The 20,101-nt window shown below is 42.1% G+C and overlaps 1 protein-coding gene and 1 long non-coding RNA gene across 6 annotated transcripts in view; one reads left to right on the forward strand and one right to left on the reverse strand.

The window, feature by feature from the left end:
* The window catches only part of LOC134337787 (uncharacterized), a 74,143-nt gene extending 58,278 nt beyond the window's left edge, over nucleotides 1-15,865 (reverse strand). The window contains exons 1-2 of one of the 2 annotated variants that reach the window (XR_010016066.1): nucleotides 15,800-15,865; nucleotides 12,907-13,141 (exon numbers count right to left, since the gene is read on the reverse strand). This is a non-coding gene — a long non-coding RNA (uncharacterized LOC134337787). Of the gene's footprint in view, nucleotides 1-12,877; nucleotides 13,142-15,799 lie in introns of both variants that reach the window. The other variant, XR_010016067.1, reaches the window with a different exon arrangement.
* Nucleotides 15,866-15,947: 82 nt separating this feature from the next.
* Nucleotides 15,948-20,101, forward strand: part of clstn1 (calsyntenin 1) — an 81,878-nt gene continuing 77,724 nt past the window's right edge. For 3 of the 4 annotated variants that reach the window (XM_063033125.1, XM_063033124.1, XM_063033126.1), the window contains exon 1: nucleotides 15,948-16,147. In XM_063033125.1, the coding sequence (XP_062889195.1) occupies nucleotides 16,066-16,147 (82 nt within the window). In that variant the 5' untranslated portion in view covers nucleotides 15,948-16,065. The remainder of the gene's footprint in view (nucleotides 16,148-20,101) is intronic. The other variant, XM_063033123.1, reaches the window with a different exon arrangement.

Raw genomic sequence — 20,101 nt, forward strand, 5'->3', positions numbered from 1 at the left:
AGGGTGATAGTTGGAGCTAGGTGGGTGGGGGAGGAAGCACTCTGTTATGGGTTATGTTAGGTGGAAAAGATAAAGGGCTGGAGAAGAAGGAATCAGATAGGAGAAGAGAGTGGACCATGGGAGAAAGTGCACTAGGAGGAGGTGGTGGGCACGTGAGGAGAAGAGGTAAGAGGCCAGCGTGGGGAATGGAAGAAGAGGGAAGGGGGAGGGGAAAAAGTAGCAGAAGTTGGAGAAACCAATATTCATGTCATCAATTTGGAGGCTACCTAGACGGAATATGAGAAGTTGCTCCTCCAACCAGAAAGTGGCCTCATCATGGCAGAAAAGGAGACTATGGACCAACGTGTCAGAACAGGATTGGCAATAGGAATTAAAATGTTTGACCACCATGAACTTCTGCATTTTTGTAGATGGAGCAGAGGTGCTCGGCAAAGCGATCCCCTAATCTACGCTGGGTCTCACCAACATAGAGGAAGACACATTTCCAAGACATGATTTGTAACAAATACTCATCCCTTTTAGACATGACATGGTGTCCTCCAAACATAAATAAGGATTATATTACATCTAAGGAAAAAGTTTACCATGCTTTTAATTAATCCATTAAAATTGAAAAACAATTTTCCACTTCTGTGTTTTCATCTTTTACTGCTGTTGTTTTAAATATTTTGATATAAAGCCTGCTTGTAAGTGCAAATATCTAATCAGCCAATCATGTGGCAGCAACTCAATACATAAAAGCATGCAGACACGGTCAAGAAGTTCAGCTGTGGTTTAGACCAAACATCACGATGGAGCAGAATTCTGATCTAAATGACTTTGACCATGGAATAATTGTTGGTGCCAGATGGTGTGGTTTGAGTATCTCAGAAGCTGCTGATTTTCACCCAGAACAGTCTCCGGAGTTTACAGAGAACAGTGTGAAAATAAAACAAAAGATCCAGTGAGCGGCAGTTCTGTGGGTGAAAATGCCTTGTTAATGAGATAGATTAAAGGAGAATGGACTGGTTCAAACTGGAAAACGACAGTAACTCAAACAACCATGTGTTATAATCATGCTGTGCAGAAGAGCATCTCTGAACACACAACATGTCAAACATTGAAATGGATGGGAAAAAGAAGCAGGGTTGGTACTTTCAGAGGAGGCTTGGGGGAAAATATGCAGCTTTCAGTGGTCTTCAACTAATTCTTTGGTTTGGAGAGAACATTGTTGGAAAAATATTATAAGGTACTTCAAGACCCCATACCAGGAAAAATATAAAGACACAAACATGGCGTGTTGGAGAAGGTGTGGCTCCAAGGAGGAAAATCATTTCCATATCGTTGATTGGGCAATCAAAAATTGAAAAGCTCGAACAAATAAAAAGAAGGGTAGCTCAAGTGGAGCAGCCGGCGAAGGAGTGGAGCTTTGAGGCTTTGGCTCAAGAGGTTTTGGCAGTTTTGGCAGTCGGATTGTGCAATCAAGTCAATCAAGATTTGAATAGCTCAGACTCAGCAGAAAGCAGCTGACTGGGCAGTCGAAAATTGAAAAGCTCAAACAAATAAAACGAGGGATAGCTCAAACAGAGCGGCCAGTGAGTGAGTGGGGCCAGTGAAGGAGTGGAGATTTGAGGCTTTGGCTCAAGCGGCTTCGGCGAGAAGAGGCAGAGGACGAGCTTGCTGCGAGTGAGGTAAGGCCGGGTAAGTTTCTTTAATTAATTTAATTAACTTAGTAGTAGTTAATGAAGGCAGTAGATAGGGCAGTCCGGTTCTTCGATTGTAGGATGTGGGAAGTCAGGGCGAGCACAATTGTCTCTGATGACTACACCTGAAAAAGTTAGGGAACTGGAGCTGAAGCTGGATGAACTTCGGATCATTCAGGAGGCAGAGGCAGTAATAGATCGAGTTTCAGGGAGACAGTCACCCCTTAAAGTCAGGTAACTGGGTGACCATCAGGAGAGGGAAGGGGAATAGGCAGAAAGAGCAGGCACCCTGTGGCCGTTCCCATCAACAATAAGTATACTGTTTTGGATACTGTTGGTGGGGATGACATACCAGGGACAGTTGTAGTGGTCGCGTTTCCGGCACCGAGACTGGACCCTCAGCTCAGAAAGAAAGGAGGGAAAGGAGGAGAGCAGTAGTGATAGAGGATTCAATAGTTAGGGGGACAGATTAGAGGTTCTGTGGGAGAGATCGAGAATCCCGGATGGTCTGTTGCCTCCCTGGTGCCAGGGTCCGCGATATCTCGGATCGAGTTCTTGGTATTCTCAGGAGAGAGGGTGAGCAGCCAGATGTCACGGTCTTCATGGGGACCAATGACATAGTTAGGAGTAGGGATGAGGTCCTGAAGAAGGAATATAGGGAGTTCGGAAAGAAGTTAAAAAGCAGGACCTCAAGGGTGGTAATCTTGGGATTGCTGCCTGTGCCACGAGACAGAGAGGGTAGGAACAGGAAGTTATGGCAGATGAATTGGTGCAGGGGGCAGGGGTTCAGATTTCTGGATCATTGGGATCTCTTCTGGGGAAGGTCTGACCTGTACTAAAAGGACGGGCTGCACCTGAACTGGAAAGGGACCAATATCCTGGTAGGCAGGTTTGCTGGAGCTGTTGGGGAGGGTTTAAACTAGTTTGGCAGGGGGTGGGGTGGGAATCAGAATGTGAGTGCAGAGATTAGGAGAGAAGAACAAGGGCATGATGCTATGTGTTCGGAGTTGGTAAGGAAGAAAGATATCAAGCTGCTGCAGGCCCTTTTAGCAGCAAGTAAGAAATCAATCACTAGAAAGTGGCTAAATCCAACATCACCTACATTAGAAGATTAGCAGGAAATTATTTTGGAAATATTTAAAATGGAAAAGATGACTTACTCTCTGGGAATACAAAAGAAAAAAATTTATCTTTGTTTGGAATAAATGGATTGAAGTTATAACCCCCAATGTGAGCAGATTTTAGATTGTTACTTACATGCAATGGTTTAAATGAACCAGCAGCAATAGGGCACACCTGGTCTGGTTTTGCTGTTAAAGCCACTATTTATTAGTAACTACTTAATATATTAACTTAATCCAGGTAAATCCAAAGTTAGCAGTGCTACGCATATACAAACGTATGTTAGATATGTAATAGTGTTAACACAAGCTCCCTTGGTTCAAATGTTCACTGTTTTATTTCTGGAAAACATGGAATTAATACAAGTAAAGAAAAAGATTTGGGAAAAAAATGATAAAATGAAGTAAATAAGTACACAGGGATTGGTTAAGTATGTCTGTGGGCAGGAGCAAATATGAATGTGTACTTGTGAATGTATAGATATATATAGATTTATACATATATAAAAACGGAAAAGGTTTTTATATGTAAAAAAGTTTGTGTAATACTTGCGAATACCTTATCCAAATAAAACAAATAAAATTAAAGAATTTTTTTTAATGAAATGGATGGGAAACAGCAGCAGCAGATCACAAACATACATAGGAGGTATCTAATAAAGTGGCCACTGTGTGTATGTAAGGCAAGGCATCATGAGGATTATCTTCGGCATTAGCTGTGAGTTCTTGCTTGTAGACATAACAGAGCTCGGGGTAGAGGGTAACTGGCAGTGAAGCTGAATCTTGTCTGTGATGGCTGTTATGGTGCAATCCCTAATTGAGCAAAAACATTTAATTATATGACAACACACATAAAATGCTGGAGGAACTCAGCAGGTCAGGAAGTATCTATGGAAAAGAGTAAACAGTCGATGTTTTGGGCCAAGACCCTTCTACAGGACTACTTTAATTATGTTGCCCACTTTCTCCTCCTCTCCTAAAGCAGGAACGTGCCAAGAGATGAGTCGATCAGTGAGTCAACGAGCCTGCTTTATAGCTTCACACCCAAAGACTTCACTGTGGCAGACAGGAGGCTTCAACAACAGGTAGTTAAAATGGCGCAATGCATCACTGGTACCAGCCTACCCGCCATCAAGAACATACACTCAGTGCCACTTTATTAGGTAATAATGTTGCCCATCCACTTCAAGGTGCTCTTCTGTACACCACTGTTGTAACGTGTGGTTATTCAAGCTACTGTCATCTTTCTGTCAGCTTGAACCACTCTGGCCATTCCCCTCTGACCTCCCTCATTAACGAGGCATTTTTGCCCACAGAACAGCCGCTCACTGGATGTTTTTTTCGTTTCTCGCAACATTCTCTGTAAACTCAAGAGGCCGTTGTACACAAGAATCCCAGGAGTTCAGCAGTTTCTGAGATATTCAAACTACCCAATCTGGCACCAACAATCATTTCATGGTCAAAGTCACCTAGAACACATTTGTCCCCCATCCTGATGTTTGGCGTGAATAAAAACAGAACCTCTTGACCACGTCTGCATGCTTTTCTACATTGGGTTGCTGCCACATGATTGGCTGATTAAATATTTGCATTATCAATCAGTGTACAGGTGTACAGATATGCCTAATGAACAGTGTAGATACAGAAATGCAGCAGAAAAAGGCCAGCAATGTCTGGAAGGATCCCACTTCCATCAGGACCACCAGACTCAAAAACAGTTATTTCCTCTTTCAAACTTCAAAGTTCAAAGATAATGTATTATCAGAGTACCTATGTGTCACTATATACAACCCTAAGATTCATTTTCTTTGCGGGCGTACGCAGTAAATCCAAGAAACACAATAGAATCATTGAAAGACCACATCCAACAGGATGGACAGACAGACAATGTGCAAAGAACAGCAAATGTGTAAAGATGAAAGAGAAAAAAAATAATGTTGTTAAAACAAATGACAAGATTCATTGTATGTTTCAATGTACATGTGATTAGTAAATCTCTAAATCTGCAGGCTGTGCCAATGACACCTACGTCTTTTCAGAGAATAGAAGAAAAAAAAACGCATTTTAAAAGTATCTAAACAGAATAGATTCTGCAGATGTTGGAAAGAATCTCTTGTGTTCATGATTCGCTGCTACACTCTACAGTATTGAGGTACGCCTACCCTGAAAAAGTTAAAATCTTCTCTTCGACGGGAGCTCTGTGAGACCCTCTCTCACTGCTCCTCTCCTGTGATCTCTGCTGCCCTCTGACTCTTCAACCACGTCCTCACCCAGACTCGCACCTTCAGGCTTCTTCCCTCTGCCTTTCCAGTCTCAACCCAAACTCTTTATTCCACTCCACTGATGCTGCCTGACCTGCTGAGTTCCTCCAGCGTTTTATGTGTGTGTGTGTTACTTTTAAAAATATCTACACAAGATAACTAGAAGCTGTTATGTTTTATCAGCTACAAGATGCATTTAGCATTTAAATGTACGGGCATTTGAACAGTGATAAGAAAATAATACCCTTACTTTGTATTCCCATTTCTCTGCTATAATTATGCTAACATTGGTGGAACAACTGTGAAATTAACATAATAAGAACAAGAATGAGTAAACCCAGCAAGAGTTAAGTTAACAGTTCTAAATATTAACCATTGTTCATTATAGTTAGATGATATTATGGAGTATGTATACAGATACACTCAGCGGACACTTTATTCGGTCTGTCCTGTACCTAATAAAGTGGCCATTGAGTATATGTTCATGGTCTTCTGCTGTTGTAGCCCATCCACTTCAAGGTACAACATGTTGTGCATTCAGAGGTGTTCTTCTGCACACCACTGTTGTAATGCACTGTTATTTGAGTTACTGTCACCTTCGCATCAACTTGAACCAGTTTGACAATCCTCCTCCGAATTCTGTATTAGCAAGGCATTTTCGCACACAGAACTGCCACTCACAGCATGTTTTTTTTTGCTTTTCACACCATTCTCAGTAAAATCTAGAGACTGTTGAGCATGAAAATTACAGGAGATCAGCAATTTCTGAGATACTCAAACCACCCCATCTGGCACCAACAATCTTTCTATAGTCAAAGTCACTTAGATCACATTTTTTCCCCATTCTGATGTTTGCTTTGAACAACAACTGAACCTCCTGACCATGTCTGCATGCTCTTAAGCATTGAGTTGCTGCCACAGGATTGGCTGATGAGATATTTGGATTAACGTACATGAGCAGCTAATAAGATGGCCACTGAGTATATAATGAATAACCATTTACAACATTGTATCAAAAGTAACTTGTGATTTAAAAGAGACAATTGTATGGGAATTAAATTGAACAACATTATCGTGATACTTCATTGCTTTTGTCAGTGTGTGAATTGAAGCTTGATTAAATTTAAAGAGTAATAGGTATTTGTAGAGAACTGATACAGGATAAAATTAATAGAAAATTGTGGAATGCAGAAAGATAATCTCATATGTAGGATTGAACATGTATTAAAAATAATCTTTGAAGCCAAGGAAAATGTTACAATGCCTTCCTTCTCTCTCAGTACATGCAAATATATTTTCTCTAATCTCAAAGGAGCCTTCTTGTCATATGTGAATGAATGAATTAATTAGGCTAATACAGGACAGAGAATTCCAGTAACTATGCAAATCTAGTCTAATTTCTGCAGTTAGGTTTTAAAAGCATTGGAAAAATAATTCTATTGTGGAAAGAGAGCCTTGAACTCGTGGGTGTGGTTGATTATTCTAGGTCACAGCAATCCTGCTGGCTATATTCTATGTAGGTTGAAATAAGATATTTAAGTTGGTTAAAGAGATTAAAAATGAAAGTGACAGCCTTAAGTTAACAAGCCCAAAGTGAAACTGGAAATAAGGGTTTAAACGCAAACAACAGGAATTCAGCAGATGCTGGAAACTCAAGCAACACACATCAAAGTTGCTGGTGAACGCAGCAGGCCAGGCAGCATCTGTAGGAAGAGGTACAGTCGACGTTTCAGGCCGAGACCCTTTGTCAGGACTAACGAAGGGTCTTGGCCTGAAACATCGACTGCACCTCTTCCTACAGATGCTGCCTGGCCTGCTGCGTTCGCCAGCAACTTTGATGTGTGTTGCTGGAAATGAGGGGATGTTTAGCTTTATTAAACTGATTAGCAGGGGAAAAAAATGGTCTTCCTTCCCTTTCTTCCATGGTCTACTGTCCTCTCCTATCATATTTCTACTTCTTCAGCCCTTTATCTCTACCACCTATCACCTCTCAGCTTCTTATTTCATCCCCACCCCCACCTCCCACCCCCCACCCACCTTCCTTCTCACCTGGTCTCATCTTAGGTCCCACAGCACGAGGTTCAGGAACAGTTATTACCCTTCAACCATCAGGTTGCTGAACTAGTGTGGATAACTTCACCTACCTTGGTACTAAACTGATTCTACAACCTATGAACTCACTTTCAATGACTCTACAACTCATGTTCTTAATAGTATATATTACTTGTTTATTTATTATTATTATATGTTTATTGTGTGTTTGCATAGTTTGCCTTCAGCTTCGTCGAGCACCTACGCTCTGTCTGCCAGAAAAAGCAGGATCTTCCAGTGGCTACCCATTTAAATTCTACTCGTGGGCACGTGGCCAGGTGGTTAAGGCATTGGACTAGCGACCTGAAGGTTGTGAGTTCGAGCCCCAGCCGAAGCAACGTGTTGTGTCCTTGAGCAAGGCACTTAATCACACATTGCTCTGTGATGACACTGGCGCCAAGCTGTATGGGTCCTAATGCCCTTCCCTTGGACAACATCGGTGTCGTGGAGAGGGGAGACTTGCAGCATGGGCAACTGCTGGTCTTCCATACAACCTTGCCCAGGCCTGCGCCCTGGAGAGTGAGAACTTTCCAGGCGCAGATCCATGGTCTCGCAAGACTAACAGATGCCTTTTAAGATTCCCATTCCCATTCCAATATGTCAACCCATGGCCTCCTCTACTGTTGTGATGGGGCCACTCTCAGGTTGGAGGAACAACACTTCGTATTCCGTCTGGCACTCAGAATATGGTGCTTGGTGAAGCGGTCCTGCTGAAGGGTCTCGGCCCAAAATGTCGACTGTACTCTTTTCCATGGACACTGCTGGGTTCCTCCAGCATTTTATGTGCGTTGCTCGGATTTCCAGCACCTGCAGATTTTCTCTTGTTTGTCTTCATTGATATCTCTGTTACAGGTTGTAATCAGAATTCTTTCTCATTGCACATTTGCCTCTGAGTCAGAAGATAAAAAATGTGTGCTTAGTGATAGTGCGAAGTGGGTAATATCATATCCTGTGCCCTTTAGGGCGCCATGGTACATAGCGGTTAGCACGACGTTATTACAGCTCAGGGCATCAGAGTTTGGAGTTCAATTCCGACATCCTCGGTAAGAAAGTTTGTACCTTCTTCCTGTGGTTACATTGGTTTCTTTTGTTTTCCTCTCACAGTCCAAAGATACAGTATACTGGTTAGTAGCTGATTAGAATTGTCCTACGATTGGGCTCCGGTTAAGTAAGTGGGCTGCTGGGCAGTGAGACTGTCATGGTCTCTTCCGGCAATCCCCCACCTTGCCATTTGCCTCAAGATTTAGGCCTCGATCACCTCATTTAGATTCCAATCATTTCCAGGTAAAACTAACTACACGCACCTGCTTCCCATCAAACAGCAGGATAAAAACCCTGTGACCACAGCAAGAAGCTGCCAGTTTGTTGGTCGATTCTTGTGAGAGTAAACCTTGTTTCCTATTCCTGAGAACTGTTAGTTCTAAGCTTCGCATCGTCTCCTGGATATCAGCTCCCCGTTCGCGGTGGTGCTACGCCTAACAACTCTGCCTCAGCATCTGTGTTCTGCACTTGGATTTGTCCCCAGCCACATCCTTGCAACAGTGACTCATTGGACCGGAGGGGCTTCTTCCCTACTGTATCTCTAAGTAGATAAAATAAAAATATATACCCATTTCCATTAGCATCTATAGTAGTGTACACTGTGCAGTGCCAAACAGACTAGCCGATTCAGTACGTGCTTTGCACAATTGTCCCAGACAATTTATGTTTCTTACTGTATTGCTTAGCCATTACAACCAGTTAAGAAGTCATTTCTATTTTGATTTAAGTTCTCTGGAAGTGTTTATAGTCAGTTGATCTGAAGCCAGAAGCAGCAGCAATGGGGTGTGATATTCATGAGCCAGACCCAGGAAGTTGCTAGAAACTGATTACTTGTTTTGGAGGCTACAGTCTACACGTCTTATTGTAACCTGAGCTGCAATTAGTCATCATGATATTTGCAGCTAATTGTATCTTTGTAATAACTGTTTCTATATCTAGTGTTTGGGGACCACTATCAGTGGGTCTGGAATTAGGGGCTCAGTGTTCAGTGATCAACATATCTCGGGATCGAGGCACAAGAGTCGAATCAGAAGTTCAGGAGTCAAGGCCCTCTGGCCAAAGCCGAGTCTGCGAATCTGTAAGTCCACTGGGGAGGTCAGAGTCCGATGTCTGCAGGACCGAGTCTGTGTCTGTTGGAGGCTGGAGACTGGATGGCTTGTCTTGGGGTTGTAGGACTGTGTAGGTTGGTTGGAGGGAGGAACGGGGCTTATGTTTGCTTTAGTTGTCTGTTGCTTGTTGTTCTGCTGAACATTGTGGCCATGCTACCTTGGCGCCAGAATGTGTAGCTACGCTTGCGGGCTGCCTCCAGCACACCCTCGGGTGTGTTGGTTGTTAATGCAAATGATGCACTTAACTGAATCTTTCAACGTACATGTGATAAATAAACTTGAATCTACAGTTGAAAGTATGTATTTCTGCCCATTCCTCTATACTTATAAATAAATCCTAAAAGAGAAAAAGGAAAACAATTTTCTAAGTTTTCAATGTCTTGCCTTTTGTTTATTTCATTGTACTGTATTTGTCTTAACGCTCACAGTAAGTTCTGCTTCCAGCTATCATCTGGATCTACTCTCCCCAGGGTCTCTCTAACCCCTGTCTTATCACTCCACCTCTCCACTGTACATCTGAAGCAGTCTTGGCCCAAAATAACGATCATTCCCTCCCCCCTATCCACAGATGCTGAGTTCCTCCAGCAGATTGTTGTGTAGAAGAGTCCAGCACAGGAACATGCCACTTGGCCCACAATGTTGTGCTGAACTAACTTAAATGAGTAATCAAATGCCCAACTAGTCTAATCCCATCTGCCTACACAACATTTGTTGCTATCATCGTAGAGTTGTTCAGCATGGAAGCAGGTCCTCCAGACTAGGCCATCCATGCTGACCAAAATGTCTGTCGAAGCTTGTCCCGTTTGCCTCTATTTGACCCATATACCTCTAGAGACTAGAGGTATATGGGTTAAATAGTGGCAAAAGGGAGTCTAGGCCTTTTCTATCCACGTACCTGTCCAAATGTCTTTTAAACATTGTAATTGCACCCATTTTCTAAGCCGCCTCTGGCACTTCATTCCATATATTACCTACTAAGTTAAAAATTTTGCCCATTAATTCTTTTCCCCTCTCACCCTAAACCATAATCAGAAACAGAATCAGGTTTATAATCACTGACATACAATATGTCAAGATGCAACAGGTGCTGCAGATGCTGGAAATCCAGAGCAATACCCACAATGTACTGGAGGAGCTCAGCAGGTCAGGCAGCATCTATGGATGGGAATAAACAGTTGACGTTTTGGGCAGAGACCCTTCATCAGGACAACATCAGTATGTTGTGAAGTTTATTGTTTCGTGTGGCAGTAGCACAGTGCAATGCATAAGAAATACTACAAGGTACAATAAGGAAAATATAAATGGAATAAATAAGTGGCTCAAGAAGACAGCAAAGAGTGAGGTCTTATTCATGGTCCACTCAAATCTGATGGTGGAAGGGACAAAGCTGTTCCTGAATCATTGAGTGTGGGTCTTCAAGCTCCTCTACCTACTCCCTGATGGTAGCAATGAGAAGAGAGCATGACTTGGTGGCGGGGGTCCTTAATGATGGATGCTGCCTTCTTTAGCCATTGCTTTCTGAAGATATCCTCGATGGTGCGGAGGCTAGTGCCTTTGATGCAACCTATCCCCTCTCCCCTACCCGGGGAAAAGAATGGTGAATCACATTTCACTCCTTGCCTTATGTATCTTATCTCCACCCCTCTCAATTTTATACACCCTCAAAAAATGAGGTCACCTCACAATTTCCAAAGCTCTTGGGAAAACAGTCCCAACCTATCCAGTTTTTCCTTATAACTAAAGCCCTCCAGTCCTGGTAACAACCTTGTGAATCCTTTCTGGACCCTTTCCAGCTCAATGTCATCCTTCCTATAGTTGGGCGACCTGAACCACACACAATGCTGCAGCTTTGTAAGCTGCAACCTAGTGTTTTACCTCCTGTACTCACAGCCCTTACTGACAAAGGCAAGCACACCAGATACCTTCATGATTCCTCTGTCGACCTGTTTCACCACTTTCAGGGAGCTATGTATCTGTACCTCTAGGGTTTTCTGTTCTACCAGTTACTGTTTAAGCCTTGCCCTGGTTTCACTGACCAAAATGTAAAATCTTGCACTTGTCTGGGTTAAATTCCATTTACCATTCCGTGGCCTATTTCCCCAAATTCATCTAGGCCCTATTGTAATCTTAGATAATCATCTTCAATGTACACTGCCAATTTTGATGTCATCTGAAAATTTACTGTGTTAACAACAATGTTGTCCAAATTGTTAATATCAATGACAAACAACATTGGGCCTAACACCGATCCCTGCGGCTCATCACTAGTCACAGCCCTCCAGCATAACAACCCTCCACTTCTACATTTCAATATATTACCTTCCAAATGAAAAAGGTGCCCCTTAGGTCCCTTTTAATTTTTCCCTGCTCACCCAAAACCATAATCAGAATCAGTTTATTATCACCGACACGTCTGACATCTGATTCCTTCGTCCAAGCCAAGTTTGGATCCCATTGACTAGTTCACCATGCATTCCTTGTGATCTAACCTTCCTGTCTAGTTTACCATGTGGGCTCTTGCCAAAAGTCTTTGCTGAAGTCCATATAGACAACACCTGCCACCTTCCCCTCATAATCCTCCTCGGCATCTCCAGGAAAACCCAGTCAAATTTCTAACGATCAAATCCATGCTGACTATTTCTAATCAATCTCTGCTTTTCCAAATGTCTGAATCTGTTCTGATAAAGGATAACTCACTTGGAACAACAACTCTATTTATCTCTTTCTTTGTACCTGCCTGATCTGATAAGCATTTGCAGCATCGAGTGTTTCTAGACTTCACCTCCTGCAGTGTTTAGCTTTCACACTCTAAGACAGCTGGAAAAGCTGAGACTACATGGATGGATTTCAGTGGATGAGAGACACCACACACATATAAATTTCTCCTTCACACACACACACAAAGTAGTCTTCAATTTTTTTTTTATCATTTAACCGTGCACAGGTATACAGCTAAAGAGCATTCCTCAGGGAGCAGAGCGCAAAACACAGTACATAAAATATATATATTTCATTCGTTATGACATAGGTAAATCAGAATCCGGTTTAATATCACACTGACATATGTCATGAAACTTGTTGCTTTGCAGAAGCAGTACATTGTAATACATAATAAAAGTTCAAAGTAAAATTTATTATCAGAGTACATACATGTCACCACATACAACCCAGAGATTCTTTTTCCTGCAGGCATACTTAGCAAATCGATAGAACAGTAACTGTAAACAGGATCAATGAACAACAAACTGTGCAGATGTAAATATAACTAAATAGTAATAAATAATGAGAGCATGAAATAACAAGATAGAGAGTCCTTAAAGTGAGACCATGGGTTGTGGGAACACCAGAAATAGAATGAGTGTAGTTATCCCCTTTTGTTCAAGACCCTGATGGTTCAGGGGTAGTAACTGTTCCTGAACCTGATGGTGTGAGTTCTGTGGCACTTATACCTTCTACCTGATAGCAGCAGCAAGAAAAGAGTATGGCCTGGGTGGTGAGGACCTCTGATGATGGATACTGCTCTCTACTGCAAGGTTTCATGTAGATGTAATCAATGGTTGGGAAGACTTTACCTGTGAAGTCTACAGTTGGAAGTTCCCACCTGCTTCAAAAGGGCAACAATTATTCCAGTGCCCAAGAAGAGCTGCGTGAGCTGCCTTAACGACTGTCGTCCAAGAGCACTCACATCTGCGGTGATGAAATGCTTTGAGAGGTTGGGCATAGCCAGAATCAACACCTGCCTCAGGAAGAACCTGGACACACTGCAATTTGCCTATCGCCACAATAGGTCTACGGCAGATGCCATCTCAATCGTTCTCCACGCAACCTTTGAGCACCTGGACAATGCAAATACCTGTGTTAGGATACTATCTGTTGACTATAGCTCAGCATTTTAACACCATCATTTCCACAGTTCTGGTCAAAAAGCTACAGAACTTGGTCCTCTGTACCTCCCTCTCAAATGTATCCTTGACTTCCTAACTGGAAGACCACAATCTGTGCAGATTGAAAATAGCATCTCCAACTCGCTGACGATCAACTTTGGGGCACCACCAGGGTGTGTGCTTAGCCCACTGCTTTCCTCTCTCTACACTCATGACTGTGTGACTAGGTATTGCTCAAATCTCTTCTATAAATTTGCTGATGATACAATCATTGCTGGCAAAATTTCAGATGGTAATGTAAAGGCAGACAGAAGCGATATTTACCAGTTAGTGGAGTGGTGTTGCAGCAGCAACCTCGCACTCAACGTCAGTAAGACCAAAGAGCTGATTGAGGATTTCAGGAAGGGTAAGACAGGGGAACAGAAACAATCCTCATAGGGGGATCAGAAGTGGAGAGAGTGAGCAATTTCAAGTTCCTGGGTGTCAACATCTCTGAGGACCTAACCTGGATGCAACATATTGATGCAGTTATAAAGAAGGCAAGACAGCGGCAATATTTCATTAAGAGTTTGGAGAGATTTAGTTGGTCAACTAAAATACTCGAAACTGTACTGTGGAGTGCATTCTGACTGGCTGCATCATTGTCTGGTATGGGGGGGGGAGCAACTGCACAAGATTGAAATAAGTTGCAGGAACTTGTAAAATTAGTCAGCTACATCATGGATTCCGGCCTCCGTAGAATCCAAGGCACCTTCAAGGAGCGATACCATAAGAAGGCGGCGTCCATCACGCAGGACGTGCCTCCTTCTCACTGTTATTGTTAGGAAGGAGGTACAGAAGCCTGAAGGCACACACTCAGTGATTCAGGAACAGCTTCTGCCCCACTAAAAGGACATTGAACCCATAAACACTACCTCACTACTTTTATTATTTTGTTTTTTGCACTACTTACCTAACTTAACTATTAACAGACTTAGTTTTTTTATCTCTGTATTTATTTATCATCTATTTCATTTTACTGCTGCCGTAAAGTTAACAGATTTCGCTACACATGCTGGTGATATTAAATCTGATTCTGATTAAGATGTTCTGGGCCAAATCTACTACATTTTGTAGGATCTTCTGCTCCAAGGCATTGGTGGTTCCATACCAGACTGTAATGTAGCCAGTCAATACACTTTCCACCACACACACCTGTTGAAGTTTATCAAGGCTTTTGATGAGATGCTGAATCTCCACAGACTCCTGAGGAAGCAAAGGCGCTGTCATGCTTTCTTTGCAATTACATTGATATGATGGGTCCAGGACAGGTCCTCTGAGATAGTGACACCTAGGACTTTTATAGTCACTGACCCTCTCTACCTCTGATCCTCCAATGAGCACTGGCTCATGGACCTCTGGTTTCCCTCTCCTTAAGTCTACAATCAGTTCCTTGGTCTTGTTGACAATGAGTGAGAGGTTGTTGTTATTACACCACTCAGCCAAATTTTCAATCTCCCTCCTGTATGCTGATTCATCACCACCTTCAATACAGCCCAGAACAGTGGTGTCATCAGCAAACCTGTATGCGGTGTTGGAGCTGTGCTTGGCCATACAGTCGTAAGTGTAAAGCGAGTAGAGCAGGGGGCTAAGCACACAGCCTTGTGGCGAACCTGTGCTGCTGGAGATTGTGGAGTAGATGTTTTTGCCAATCAGAACTGACTGGGGTCTCCAAGTGGGGAAATCTAGGATCCAATTGCACAAGGGGTTATTGAGGTCCAGGTCTTGACGTTCACTGATTAGTTTTGAGGAGTGATGGTATTAAAGGAAATATAAAGCAACGGTTCAAAGTAAATGTTATTATGAAAATACATCTACGTCACCATAACAACCCTCAGATTCATTTTCTTGTAGGCATGCTCAATAAATCTATAGAATAATAACCATAACAGAATCAATGAAATACTGCCCTATTAGGGCATTTATGGTACAGAAGACAACAAACTGTTCAAATACAAAAAGAAAGAAATAATAATAATATTAATAATAAATAAGCAACAACTATCAAGAACATGAGATGAAGAGTCCCTGAAAGTGAGTCCATTGGTTGTGAGAGCATTTCAATGATGGGGCAAGTGAGCAGTAAGTGTATGTATGTAATACTGCTGGGACACATCCTAGGATGTGCTGGAACGCATCATCAGTGATGTAACCTGTAGTCACCGGGCGTTTCAGGTCTTTGGATATCAGACATTCTCACCCAGACGACCCAGCTAGGGTTGGTCAGGCTCCCAGCAGTATCTCTCCATGAGTCACAACTCTAGATCCATAGCCATCTTCTATGTTGGTCCTGATGGCTCCTTGCAGCCCCCTAAATATCAAGGATGTATATAAAATTAAATTAAATGACTAGTGCAAAAAGAGAGGGGGAAATACTGAGGTAATTTTCATGGGTTCATTGTCCAGGTGAGAGGGGGATGGCAAGAGTGTGGGCCAGGTAATAAAAAGGGTGTGATGTGAGAAACTGTGAGGAAAAGGGCTGAAGAAGGAGATGAAGAAATTAAATAGCAGAGGACAGTGGACCATGGAATAAAGGGAAGAAGAAGGAAAGAAAAGGTAGATTTCCAGCACCTGCACATTCAGCCGCCCTGAAAGCTCACCTTCCCAATGCAGCGGGCCGGGGGCCTTTAAACGTCACGTGACGCGGATCGCCGGCTCCGGCTCCGGCGGGGGGCGGGACAGAGCAGTGACGTCGGCGACCCTGCCGCGGCGGCGGTGACGTCAGGCAGGCAGTGGCGCTGGGCTGCGGAGTGCTGGCGGTCCAGCGGGAGGGCGGCCGGCCGCCATTTTATCCCAGCACCCGGGCGAGGAGCGGCAAGGGCAGCAGCAGCGTGGGCATGGATTCGGTTAGGTGTAAGCTCGTCGCCTCCTTGGCCTGCCTGTTGCTGAGCTTTTCGGTCGCCGCCGCGGCCGGTAAAGGTGAGGATAGGTCCACCCTCCCCTCCCTTTCACTGCGATTGAACCGATAGTGATTTATTTTTGTTTGGCTTCAGGGTGTTTGTGTTTTTCTTCGCTCCGGCCATGTTCCTACAGATGCTTATGGTGTTGATGTTGAGGGGCAAAATGTTTATTTATCTTATCTAAATTAAAATGTTAGTTGATGCATTCTTCCTCTACGGGGGATCTGTGTGCTTTATCCAGGTTGCAACGTCCAATTTCAGTCACCTCCACCCTCTCTGCCTCCACTGGGATGAGAGAAGTGGCATCTTGCAGATTTATTTTTAATTAAATTTCTTCCTTCGGCACAGGAATCCGCCCACCTTCCAGAAAATACTTCATCTTTCTAATCAAAGCGGAAAAAAAACTTTATAATGTGCCGGAATGCTGCGCTTGTTTGTCCTATCTCATTTTTAGATTTAAGATAAAGCATTGCATTTTCTACTTCTCATGTCTTGTTTTCTTTAAAGACATCCTTCTGCTGTGTCGGGATGGGTTAAATATTTCAGAAGATTATCTCCTTTTTCAGTGTGGGTTTGGTTTATAGGGTTAGCAGAGGGTAAGGCTTTGTTTATATATAGACCCAAATGACGTTACTTTAGACTGCAGTAGCAATGCACATTACACCGAAATATTTGGTAGTTAAGGCATCTTGTGCCTTCCAATGGGTTTGGTGCTTACTATTAAATATGCCTGCCCTCCATCTCTATTCCCCCCCCCCAACAATTGCATTTATTTCCTCCTATTCCTTTAAAAAAAATTTCCTCAAATCGAGGAGCTCTGTTAACATTCTTGATTTCTATGTGCATTGGTATGATATTTTTCTTAATGTTTAAATAATTTTAATAGGAAACCAAGCCTTCGACCTTTCTTCTCCCCCCACCCACATTGGATTTTTAAAAAAATCTGTGGATAACTCTTGCAAGGGTTAAAAGTGATTGCCCTTTACATTATTGTTTATTAAGTTTTCAAAGACTGAAAAATACCAGGCTGTCTAGACTTCTAGAAAATGCATAATGGTAGTATTAATATTGATTATTCTTTTAAATGCAGAAGTCGACGCATTGCAGATTCTTTGATCTTCTATTGTTTCTCGAAGTAATTTAGTGAAAAGCTTCAGATGTTGGGATTTTAGTATCTTGGAAAATGTAGCGGTTCTGTGGAGGTGTAGCAGATACTGATGTTGGTTCTAATCTGCATATTGAAATACCACTAGTACTTCCTATCATTATTGTTAACTAAATGTAAATGCCAAAGAATTTCTAGTCACCTTATTTTTCCTTGAAATCTGCTTAATATCTGAGGACTATCGTCATTATCTGTGAAGAATAAAATTACATTTCACCCTACACTAATGAAATGTATTTTTTTTAAAATGGAAGATGCATTCATGACTTAACTGTTTGAGAGTTGCTGAGCTCCACAATTTTAACAACACCAAGGAGCAGTGGAAAAATATTAATCAAGGCATTCTGGTCTATTGTAAATTCTCATTCATCTCAGGGATTCCTCATGGCTCACTCCTCCACAATGTTTTTTTTTAAAAACTGCTATTGCAGAACAATTCCTGAAAGTTGAAATTAAGTTGTTGAAGATAACTTATGCAAACCTCCCTTTCCAGGCCTTTCCTGACGAAGGGTCTCGGCCTGAAACGTCGACTGCGCCTCTTCCTATAGATGCTGCTTGGCCTGCTGCGTTCACCAGCAACTTTGATGTATGTTGCTTGAATTTCCAGCATCTGCAGAATTCCTGTTGTTTCCAGGCCTTTACTTTTCCTACTCACCTGGTTTAACCAAGCACCTTCTAGCTATCCTCCTTCCTCACCCCCCACCTTTCTGTTCCCGACAGCATCTCAGTCCATGGTCGCCTCTTGTGCTACGATGAGGCCACCCTCGGTGAAGGAGCAACACTTTATATGCTGTCTGGGTAGCCTCCAGCCTGATGGCATGAATATTGATTTCTCCTACAGGTAAAAAAATTTCCCACACCCTTCCATCTACTATTCCTGATTCTGGCCTCTTACCTCTTCTCACCTGCCTATCAGCTCTCCCATAGATCCCCTCTTCCTCATTCTGTCATAATCCACTTTCCTCTCAGATTCCTTCCTCTCCAGCACTTTACCCTTCCTACCCGTCCGGCTTCACCTGTCACTTTCTAGCTCTCGTCCTCCCCCTTCCCCCACGCCTTTTTATTCCAGTGTCTTCTCCCTTCCTTCCCTGTCCTGAGGAAAGGTCTTAGTCCAAAATGTTGACTGTTATTTGGTTCCTTAGATGCTGCCTGGCCTGCTGAGTTCCTCCAGCATTTTGTGTGTGTTGCTTTGCCAAATTTCTCATCTTATTAATTCAGAGAGCTGCTTAATTAATTTTTTCAACAATTAAAATGTTCAGTTGTGATGTTACACTGCACACTTTTGCGCATTGGTTGTCAGTTTGTAGTTTTTCATTGATTCTATAGTACTTCTCTATTCTACGGCGAATGCCTGCAAGACGGTGAATCTCGGTAGTATATGGTGACAAACATACTTAGGTTATAAATTCATTTTGAAATTTGATAAATGATAGGTGTGCTGAATGTTTTTTGAGGACTGACATCATGGTTAGAAACTTGATTAAAATACGAATTAAACTTATTATTTTAGTCAGCTTAATGGGGTATGCCTGTACCTGTATTTGGGTAGGTGTGCCATCTCAAATGTGTTCCATGAGGCTTCTATTTCCAAATACAACTTAATGATTGAGCTATCAATTGTAACTTTTTCAGCCTTTTGTTTGATTTCTTTGAACAGTGCACAATGTTGTTTTTAACTGCTTCCACACAGATAAGTAACAATGTTTTAAGATATGTTTTGACTAGATTGAGATGGTTGCTCTCAAAGAATGGATTTGTCTTGAAGTGACATTATTCTTAGGCTTGTTATCTATTGGTCCTTTCACTTTAAAACGATTGAGGCAGAAATCTTACTCTAATATCTTGGGAAAGTATGATTACAGTTTTGTTTAGTGTATTTATAGAGATTTCTATCTTTCTATTTAATAGTGAATAATTGTTTCCAGCTGTGATATGATTCCATTCTTTGAGGTAGGTTGTTTTCATAATAGAATAGCAGTGTCATTGGTATATGTACAAGAGTGATGTGTTTTAAGATCAAAATTAATTTATTTAGAGATAGTGCAGCACAGGGCCTTCTGACCCACTGCTTAGCAACCCACCTATTTACCATGAGCCTAATCACAGGACAATTTACAATGGCCAATTAACCTAACCAATCTTTGGCATGTGGGAGGAAACCCACGTAGCCACAGGGTGAATGTAAACTCCTTTCAGATGGCATTGAAATTGAATTCTGAACTCCACTCCGAGCAGAAATAGTGTTGTGTTAACTGTTATGCTACTGTAGTGGCTGTTATTAGTTTATAGTACAGGGTGTTATCCATAGTGATCTGTTTCCCTTGGTCTTGTATTAATCCGAAACAAATTCAAGTAAACTTCTTACTGGAACTGAGAAGTTTGGAACAGTTGCAGCTGTAGTTTGATTATTTATTGGATTTTAGATATGCTTGCATGGACAAATGTCATTTCAGCAGTATTATTAGAGTACATTAATTATGAATTCAGTAAACTATTGATTTTTTTTTGTTCTGGACTTATCTATGTATTATTGACTCTTGAAAAGTTCTTCATTCTGTGGAAACATTTCTTTATATATTCATATAGATAATACTAATTGCATTTGTTGCCTATTTCTAATTGCCCTGGAAAGGTAACAGTGCATTGTGTCTGAGTGGTTTCCTAGACCATTAAAAGTCAATCACTTTGAGCACCTAGATGGCATTTAGTAGGAATAGATTTCCATCATTTTTAGATTATGGATTTTGTTTAACTAACTGAACTTAAATCCCCCAATGGCAAACATCGAGATTTAAACAGGTTATTGTT

Source organism: Mobula hypostoma, chromosome 25, assembly GCF_963921235.1.
Source record: "Mobula hypostoma chromosome 25, sMobHyp1.1, whole genome shotgun sequence".
In the NCBI taxonomy this organism is placed as follows: domain Eukaryota; kingdom Metazoa; phylum Chordata; class Chondrichthyes; order Myliobatiformes; family Myliobatidae; genus Mobula; species Mobula hypostoma.